Source organism: Abrus precatorius, unplaced genomic scaffold, assembly GCF_003935025.1.
Source record: "Abrus precatorius isolate BTA unplaced genomic scaffold, Abrus_2018 Scaffold11, whole genome shotgun sequence".
Lineage (NCBI taxonomy): Eukaryota > Viridiplantae > Streptophyta > Magnoliopsida > Fabales > Fabaceae > Abrus > Abrus precatorius.
In genome coordinates, this window is record NW_020874303.1 from 22,731,969 (window position 1) to 22,741,046 (window position 9,078).

Sequence of the window (9,078 nt, forward strand, 5' to 3'; positions counted from 1 at the left end):
CAGTTAATCACGTACCTCCTTTTTCAATCATTTGGCTTTGGCCATCCTTTTAGCACAATTTAAGCCCTTGTCAATTCATAATATATTACCTCCTAATTTCATTAACATTTTTTTATATCATCAACGAATAGGGTGGTTTCAAAATTCAAATTCAGTGTAAAATATTGCCAAATATGTGGATCATACCATGAATGTGGCGCATGGTAGGATAAAAGATACAACCTATTTTCAACACGGCATCATATGTCTTCATGTTGTCCCGTAGCCCCAAGACAAATTGTTAATTGTTTTTGGGAGCTTCTTACAATAAAAACAAGTGAATGGGTCATGCTTTTCTAGTCACTTCTTTTTAGGAGGAAAATAAAAAGAAAGAAAAAGAAAAGGTCAGCCTAAAATTTTCTTTCGTTGGAAAAAAAAGATTCCAACATCATATCAGATAAAGACACAAACGTGAATGAACAAGTGACAAAGTCATCAATCGAAAAAGTTAAAGGTGGTTAGTCGGAGAAAGCTGGTTCTAGTTGAGATGCTCAAATGACTCAAAACAGTTAATTTAATCACTCACTTAGAATTCTTGAAGCAATATTATTATTTTGTCTTCCTTACATCTATGGGTTTTTTTTCTCTCTTTCTTCTTATACTTTCTCTGTTGACATCACTTGCTGTTTGCCAACTCGAAGGTGAGTTTCATAATCATACAGTTTTCAATTCAATTTCATCATGCTATGTCATGATACAAAGCAGAAAACAAGGCTATGATGGGGTTTTAACTGTGAGAAAACTGACTTCACATGCAGAATTTGTTAGCATAGATTGTGGAGGGAAAAGTAATTACACCGATAGCAAAACGGGGTTGGCATGGAATTCGGACTTTGGAATCATGCAACATGGCATTTCAGTGGAAGTAGAGAGTCCAAATGGAGGCATGGTGCAGTATCAAAGACGTAGAGACTTTCCCATTGACAACAAAAAGTACTGTTACACACTAAGCACTGAGGAGAGAAGAAGATATCTCGTAAGAGCAACTTTTCAGTATGGAAGCTTGGACAATGGAGACACATACCCTCAATTTCAGCTTTACTTGGATGCAACCAAATGGGCCACAGTGTCAATATATGATGCCTCTAGAATATATACTAAGGAAATGATCGTCAGGGCACCCTCAAATTCTGTTGAAGTCTGCATGTGCTGTGCTACAACCGGTTCTCCTTTCATATCTACTCTTGAGATGAGGCCCTTGAATCTTTCAATGTATGCCACAGATTATGAAGACAATTTCTTCTTAGAAGTAGCTGCAAGAATTAACTTTGGTGCTCCAACTGAAGATGCTGTCAGGTCTGGAAGCTCACCTCATAATTACTTTTTCATCTGCTGTTGTTTTTGGCGCACATATGAATGACGAGTTTCCAAAATCTTACCGTAGAGAATAAGCATAAGTGGAAGTATAAAAACTTACTACCTAAGTTAACAAATTTTGCAGCATGGTTAGTTTTATTGGGAAGAAAAATCCACATATGTGATGACATGAGTTTGATTTAATCTCTTTAAACAAATATATTTCTCAGGTACCCCGATGATCCATATGATAGAATTTGGGATTCTGATCTTATTAGGAGGCAAAATTATCTTGTTGGAGTGGCCCCAGGCACAGAAAGAATTAGCACAACAAAGAACATAGATATAGATACAAGAGAATACCCGCCAGTTAAAGTTATGCAAAGTGCAGTTGTGGGCACTAAAGGAATACTCAGCTACAGATTAAACCTGGAAGATTTCCCTGCCAATGCTCGAGCTTATGCATATTTTGCTGAGATTGAAGATCTAGGCAAGAATGAGACTCGAAAATTCAAATTACAGCAACCTTATATACCTGACTATAGCAATGCAGTGGTTAACATTGCTGAGAATGCAAATGGGAGCTACACTCTATATGAACCAAGTTACATGAACGTGACTCTGGAATTTGTTCTGTCATTCTCCTTTGTCAAGACCCCAGATTCTACTCTAGGACCTCTTCTAAATGCATTGGAAATAAGCAAGTATGTGCAGATTAAGTCAAAGACAAACAGGCAAGATTGTAAGTTCTTAATGTTAGTTTTGTGAAAATAGATCTTTTGGTGCATGCATAAGCATTACATGTCTGATGCTGAACCATATGAACTTATTCTAACCTTATTTTCATTTTGCAGCAATTGTTGTGAATGCATTTCGATTACTGTCAGCTGAGAGTTTCCAGACAAACGAAGGTGATCCATGTGTCCCAACTCCGTGGGAATGGGTAAATTGTAGTACTACCTCACCGCCAAGAATTACAAAAATGTAACATCTCCAATCACTTTTGTTGACAATTTTGCTTCTTAGCAACATCTAGTCAAGTGAATTGCCTTTCTTTGACTGATTTTTATCTCTGAGCAGTTTTTGAAATTTGAATACATAAGAATGTTGAATTCCAAAATGCATAAAAAAGAGTTGGAATAATAGAATGGGAAATGCTATATATTGTTTATATTTGGGATAACATAGGGAGCAGCATGATGAAAATCATGATCAAACATTTCAAAAGTTCACAGAACATTTTGCTATGTTAAACATTTACTGGAAGTTGAATAAATTTTTACTATTTGCAATTACTTGTATTTAGAATGCTTTCAAGAAGGAATGTGAAGGGTGAAATCCCTGCTGAACTCAACAACATGGAAGCATTGACAGAACTGTATGTACATTCATCATTCTTCAGAATTTTAAGTGCGTTAATTTTTTTTTTAAAGTGATTGCTTTTATAAATTCTGGTTTAATCTTAGGTGGTTAGATGGCAACTTGCTTACTGGACCTTTACCTGACATGAGCAATCTTATAAATTTGAAGATTGTGTAAGTTTTTATTCCAAATTTTTAGAAGTTTTCAACCCAAAAACATTCTTTTTCCATTTTCTCTTTTTTATTATTTTCATTTCTTAAAATTGATGTCAAGCAGGCATTTAGAGAACAATAAGCTGACTGGTCGACTACCATCTTACCTGGGTAGTTTGCCAAGCCTACAAGCACTGTATGTAGCACTTATTCACAAATGTTTCTCATGACAAATTTTAGTACAGCGTGAAGAACTTTTCCTAATTGAGCATAATTCCTATTTGCTATCCTCACATGTTCATTAATCACACATCTTTGAATTTGCGACAGGTTCATACAGAATAACTCATTTAGTGGGGAAATACCAGCCAGATTAGTATCTCAAAAAATTATTTTCAGGTAACCATTGATAAGAACAAGGATCAATTCACAAAGTCTTGTATCCAGATTGAAGTAACAGCCACATTTACTTTCTGTTCCAGCTATGATGGTAATCCTGGACTATATAGAGGAAACACGAAGCATTTTAAGTTGATACTGGGAATTTCAATTGGAGTATTAGTGATTCTATTAATATTATTCTTGGGAAGTTTGGTGCTATTGCTTAATTCGCAGAGAAGGAGAAAGTATCAGAAACGTAAGGAAAAAGGTTTGCCAGCCAATTTAACTCTGATGCTTTTGTTTTAACTTGACTGTAATCATACTTCTTCAACCAAGCATTCTTGTCCACAGCAGGCACTAACAGTAAACCTTTAACTGCATACTCACTTGTTCGGGGTGGAAATTTAATGGATGAAGGTACTACTTGCTCTGTTACACTCTTAGAGTTGAAAGAAGCTACTAACAATTTTTCAAAGAAAATTGGCAAAGGAAGCTTTGGATCTGTCTATTATGGGAAAATGAGAGATGGAAAAGAAGTGGCAGTCAAGAGTATGACTGATTCATGCACCCATGGGAACCAACAATTTGTGAATGAGGTATAGTTCAAATTCATCCCTTTGGCTATTTCAAACTTTAATTGACAGACAAGTTCAGTTATGAATAGTTTTTACCTTCAGTAGTGCATATCAAACAAAAAAAACTGTATTACATGAATTCCATGAGTATGGAATTCTCCAAAAAATAAATGTAAACACCTCACTATCTTGATTCCAGCTCATGCCTAACTGCGTAATACCTGCTTTATAAAATGAATTTTGTATATATCTAAAAGGAAAAACAATACTCGAAAATCTTAATTTTCAGATATTTTATTATAGAATCACAACTGCAGGTATCCCTCCTATCCAGAATTCATCACAGAAACTTGGTACCTTTGATTGGATACTGTGAAGAGGAATCTCAACATATTCTGGTTTATGAGTACATGCACAATGGCACTTTAAGGGATCACATTCACGGTCTAATGCCTAATCTCACCCTCTAAGATTTTATTCACTCTGTAATAAAAATTGTGTCATGACATATATGTTCGAATGTTATGACAGAATGTTCCAAGAAGAAGAACTTAGACTGGTTATCTCGTCTTCGTATTGCAGAAGATGCAGCTAAAGGTTGATCACTGACTACCTTCATGTTCCATGAGTAATCTTATTATTTTACTTCCAACGTAGCAGTTGAAGAACAATTTTTTCCTTCGTACAGGTCTTGAATACTTACACACAGGATGCAATCCTAGTATCATTCACCGTGATGTAAAGACAAGCAACATTCTCCTAGACATCAACATGAGAGCAAAAGTGTCAGACTTTGGACTCTCTAGATTAGCTGAAGAAGATTTGACTCATATATCAAGCATTGCACGAGGAACTGTTGGTTACTTGGATCCTGAGTAAGCCGAGGGTCTTTTGTGGCTGTGATCAACATAATTTCTCGTTAATGTGTTAAATTTAGTTTTTGTTTTTGCTGTACAGGTACTATGCAAGTCAGCAATTGACAGAAAAGAGTGATGTGTACAGTTTTGGAGTTGTTCTGCTGGAACTGATATCTGGAAAAAAGCCCGTGTCATCAGAAGAGTACAGTGCCGAAATGAACATTGTTCTTTGGGTATGTTTCCCTTTCATTTACCTGAAGATGAAACATTGGCATTAGCCTTTGCCAAACTAGAAATTTAACAAGAACATGGTACAATATTGTGGAATGCAATTAATTCTAGCAGAGTATATTCCAAAAGCATATTAAATAAAAAATAAAGGAAAAAAAACTTACTTTTTGAAATGAAATAGAAAGTAAATGTAAATCATGCTTCAGCTAAAACCTACTTGTTAATGTAAATCCATATTGATTATTTGTGTCTTCTAGTATTTTTTAACACTATGGACTATACAAATAAATCCAATTTCCTTTTAAATTATGTTGCAGACTTAGTGCTAAATCAGCATTAAAATTTTACTAGTTTCATTTATTTTTGGTCAATCATGATATGACTAAAGCCCAAAAGGGCAGCCAAACGACACTTTCAAAAGAAAACTAGATCATAATAGAGCGATTCCACAATGCTCTTAACATAAAAAACATTACAAAACACGATGGCAACTAAAGAACGGCAAAATAAAAATAATCAAATGACTCATAAGCTGCATCACGAGCAATCTTGTCTCCAAAACTAGAGATCTTTGACTCAAGCACTGTTTTGCAGGCAAGATCCTTAACTCGAAAAGGGGATGTGATGAGCATCGTTGACCCTTCTCTAGCTGGGAATGCCAAAACTGAGTCCATTTGGAGGGTGGTTGAAATTGCCATCCAATGTGTAGAACAACATGGTGCCTCCAGGCCAAGGATGCAAGAAATAATTTTGACTATACAAGATGCTATCAAGATTGAAAAAGGTACAGAAAATAAGCTAAAATCATCATCTTCAGGTCCTAGTAGTTCAAAGCCACATTCTTCCCGGAAAACATTACTCACAAGCTTTCTTGAAATTGAGAGTCCTGACTTGTCAAATGGTTGTCTCCCATCAGCAAGATAAATTGGACATACCTTACATTCCAAGGTTTATTTTGTTTGTATACTTACTTTTTTTAACCATTATCATTCTACTAATATGTTTAAACCAGTGACAGTGAGACACTGACTTGTGACAACATACCAAACATTGGAACCAATGAAATTGTAATCTTCTTCCTCTCCATATTTGATTACTTGCAAAAATAAAAGATAGTTTTGCTTTCTTGTTTTTCATTATTGTACAGATAAGCATATATTATTTGTCTTTGGTAGGGTTTATGATCCAAAAGAAGCAACAGTCATGCTTAGTCAAATGCTCATACCCATTAAAATTTGAAATTGAAACAAATTAATTCTGACATAGAGCCTAATAGAAGATTTGTAGATTTACCAGATTTGGAAAGCCTGACCTGAAACAACTTGATGGCCTAATCTGACCCATGTTTGTATCTCTTGGCTTGGGGTGGATCACAGTTTGTGTTTGGCTTAAAACTTAGATTTTGGTTTGAAAAAGCCATGAATGCTATAGAGTAATCACCTTTATTATCCAAAGTCTTCGTAGGTGGATTAGATCATATTTTGATGGATTGTGCATTCTCCGCACACCTAATCCTGATAAAAGTATAAATCTAATAATAATGTAATAATAATTAATGTTAGCTTTTCCAAAATATTCATTAATTTGCTTCAAACAGGTGATGACATATCGTTTTCTATTGAGAGCCACCCATGTGTGAAACACAGAAGGGAATCAGGATAAGATACGTGATTTGTAAAAAAAAAAAACTCGTTGAACTTTGAAAAATATTTAATTAACTTTTATAATACTTTAGAGTTTAAATCTTCACCTAATTTGTTACGTGTGCAATATCTTAATGATAGGTTTGACTACCATTAATTTCCTCTTATGTTGACAAAATACCATAACTCAAAGACCTTAAAAAAAGGGTTTAATTAATTTGTTAGTTTTTAAATTATTTGAAAAATTATTAAATGTGTTCTCATACTTTAAAGCTTATGAGGGTTCTTGAGCTTGTAAATTATTTTAGATGAATTCCTAAATTAGGTTTTCATCGAAGTTATACAGAATATTCTTAATACCTGTAAATTCTTGTATAGTTTAGAAATTGACACATTAATCTAACCAAAAAAAAAATCAATTGACATATGAATAGATTTCCTATGAGTTAACTTAGGAATGAGTTGAAAATACAAGCTTTATTTAGTAAGAATCGCTTCTACAATTTTATTTGATGAATATCCTATCTATAATGATTGTAATGGATGCATGCTCTTAAGTTATAAAGCTTTCTAAGAATTTTTAAGAAAATAAATTTACACTCTTCATATGCTAAATATTTTAACATAGTAGTAAGAGTTTGATTAAGCAAAAACTAAAACAAAATAAGTGATTGAATTCAATGAAAGTAAACATCTATTTTAATCCTTAAAAAGTAAGTTGAGATCATTTTAATTCTTAAAGGATATGTACCATCAATTTTAATCCTTCAAACATAAATTTGATAGGCTTGCTATACAGTACATGAAATGGATATAGTTCCAAAACCATGAGTTTGAGTGACTAAATTAATATGAACTTTTATGATTAAAGAATTAGACTGATATTTTTATTTTATTATGCAGATTAAATTAATAACATTTTTTGGTATGATTAAAATGTGTCAATCTTTGTGTTTTAAAGACTATTAATGTTATTGCTCTTTCAAAATTCAGATTAAAGTCAACCTAACGTTTCAAGTCCAAATAATAATTCACTTATCCAATTATGATAAAGATTAAAATATTCGAATGATTATGTAATATGGGATGCCCCGTTATTTCTAAGTCCTTAGGTAGTAATTAATCGGAGTAAAGCAACTGGACTAAAATATATAAAAAGTGTTACATAATGATAAAATTATGTATCCCAATAAAAATATATACATAACATAGTAAAAAGTATCATTCACGAATAAAAAAGTAAAGTTTATAATATACGAATGGGTAAGGTTTTTTTTTTTTTTGCATAATACAAATATTCTTAAATTTAAATAAAAATTATATATTGAATTAAAAGAATAGTTTTAATGTTGATAATGAATATTTATTATGTTAAATAATATAAATCAAATATATAATATTTTAAAAATTTAAAAAAAATATATGAAAATCATGATAATCATCTTTATACATAGTCAAAATTTTAAAATTATAATAATTTCAAATTTTAGTTTATATTAACGAGAAATATATTTTCAATTTAATACAGCATATTAATATTGAATTTTATATAAAATTGAATTTTTTAAAATAAAAAATAGAAATAAACTTACCCTTTTATTAATGCGTGTCTTGGGATATATAATAATAAATAATGATAATTTGTAATATTTTATTATATTTAATATTAGTTGAGAAATTCAAATATTAAATAATAAAATTAAAAATTTATCTGACTTAATATTTTAATTTAAATTAATGATTAGATTTAATAAACATTTTTTTACTCTCATGTTAAAATATTCTCTCGATTAATACATTATATATATATATATATAGATATATATATATATATATATATATATATAATGTATATCTGTGTGAGTAAAATTATAATAATATTTAAAAAAAAACATGTGTACGGGAAATATATCTAATGAGAACATTTCTCATTTTAATATTATAAGAACTATAAATCTAAATTATACAATTATATATAAATGATAAAAAAAAATTAAAATTAATATTCGTATGTTTACTTAAAAGAGTTATTATGTTTTCTTGTGTGTGCAGAGCAAACATATCAACTAATAATATTTTTTAACGTGATAAATCAATAAAATATTTTAATAATTAAATCTTATTATAAACAGTCATAATTAAAATATGAAAATTCTGAGATAATTTCAGCATATTATATGAATTGTTAAGTGATCAAGTAACTTTAAAAATATCTTAATTTTGGTAATTTATATACAATTATATAATTTTAATTTATTATTTAATTCTCATAGAAAAAAAATATATTTTTACTAAATACATGTATAGTTATATGATATGAATATAAATATATAATAATGATCAAATTAATCTTGGAATGATAGAAATTATAGTTGAAATTCTTAAATAATATTTAATGAGTTAAGTTAATCTTTGAATGAGACTTTAGAAGTTAACTAGACCAATAAATGCACATAAACTATCTCTAAACTGACTTTAATTATTTAAAAATATCAATTAAAAATATTTAATATATTTTATTAAATATTTTTAATTATTAAAA

General features: G+C 30.7%; 1 protein-coding gene across 3 annotated transcripts; it reads left to right on the forward strand.

The window, feature by feature from the left end:
- Nucleotides 1-464: 464 nt before the first annotated feature.
- Nucleotides 465-5,993, forward strand: LOC113854105 (probable LRR receptor-like serine/threonine-protein kinase At1g67720). 3 transcript variants are annotated; one of them, XM_027484961.1, is made up of 15 exons: nucleotides 465-680; nucleotides 798-1,335; nucleotides 1,566-2,077; nucleotides 2,190-2,319; nucleotides 2,642-2,713; nucleotides 2,802-2,870; nucleotides 2,974-3,045; nucleotides 3,180-3,248; nucleotides 3,332-3,498; nucleotides 3,582-3,826; nucleotides 4,123-4,249; nucleotides 4,337-4,402; nucleotides 4,494-4,680; nucleotides 4,763-4,895; nucleotides 5,488-5,993. In XM_027484961.1, exons 1-15 carry the CDS (start codon nucleotides 611-613, stop codon nucleotides 5,815-5,817), a joined length of 2,787 nt encoding a protein of 928 aa, XP_027340762.1. In that variant the 5' UTR covers nucleotides 465-610; the 3' UTR covers nucleotides 5,818-5,993. The 3 variants fall into 3 exon arrangements, with proteins under 3 accessions (XP_027340762.1, XP_027340763.1, XP_027340764.1); XM_027484962.1 differs by having other exon boundaries at nucleotides 566-680; nucleotides 3,332-3,486; nucleotides 5,488-5,972; XM_027484963.1 differs by having other exon boundaries at nucleotides 643-680; nucleotides 3,585-3,826; nucleotides 5,488-5,912.
- The last annotated feature ends 3,085 nt before the right edge of the window (nucleotides 5,994-9,078 follow it).

What these genes read in the sequence shown, in the direction of transcription:
- LOC113854105 (XM_027484961.1), top strand. Translation starts at nt 611, where the DNA reads ATGGGTTTTTTTTCTCTCTTTCTTCTTATACTTTCTCTGTTGACATCA. An exon ending in TCAGAAACGTAAGGAAAAAG is followed by an intron (nt 3,499 to 3,581) that starts GTTTGCCAGCCA and finishes TCTTGTCCACAG; the next exon opens with CAGGCACTAACAGTAAACCT. An exon ending in GTTGGTTACTTGGATCCTGA is followed by an intron (nt 4,681 to 4,762) that starts GTAAGCCGAGGG and finishes TTTGCTGTACAG; the next exon opens with GTACTATGCAAGTCAGCAAT.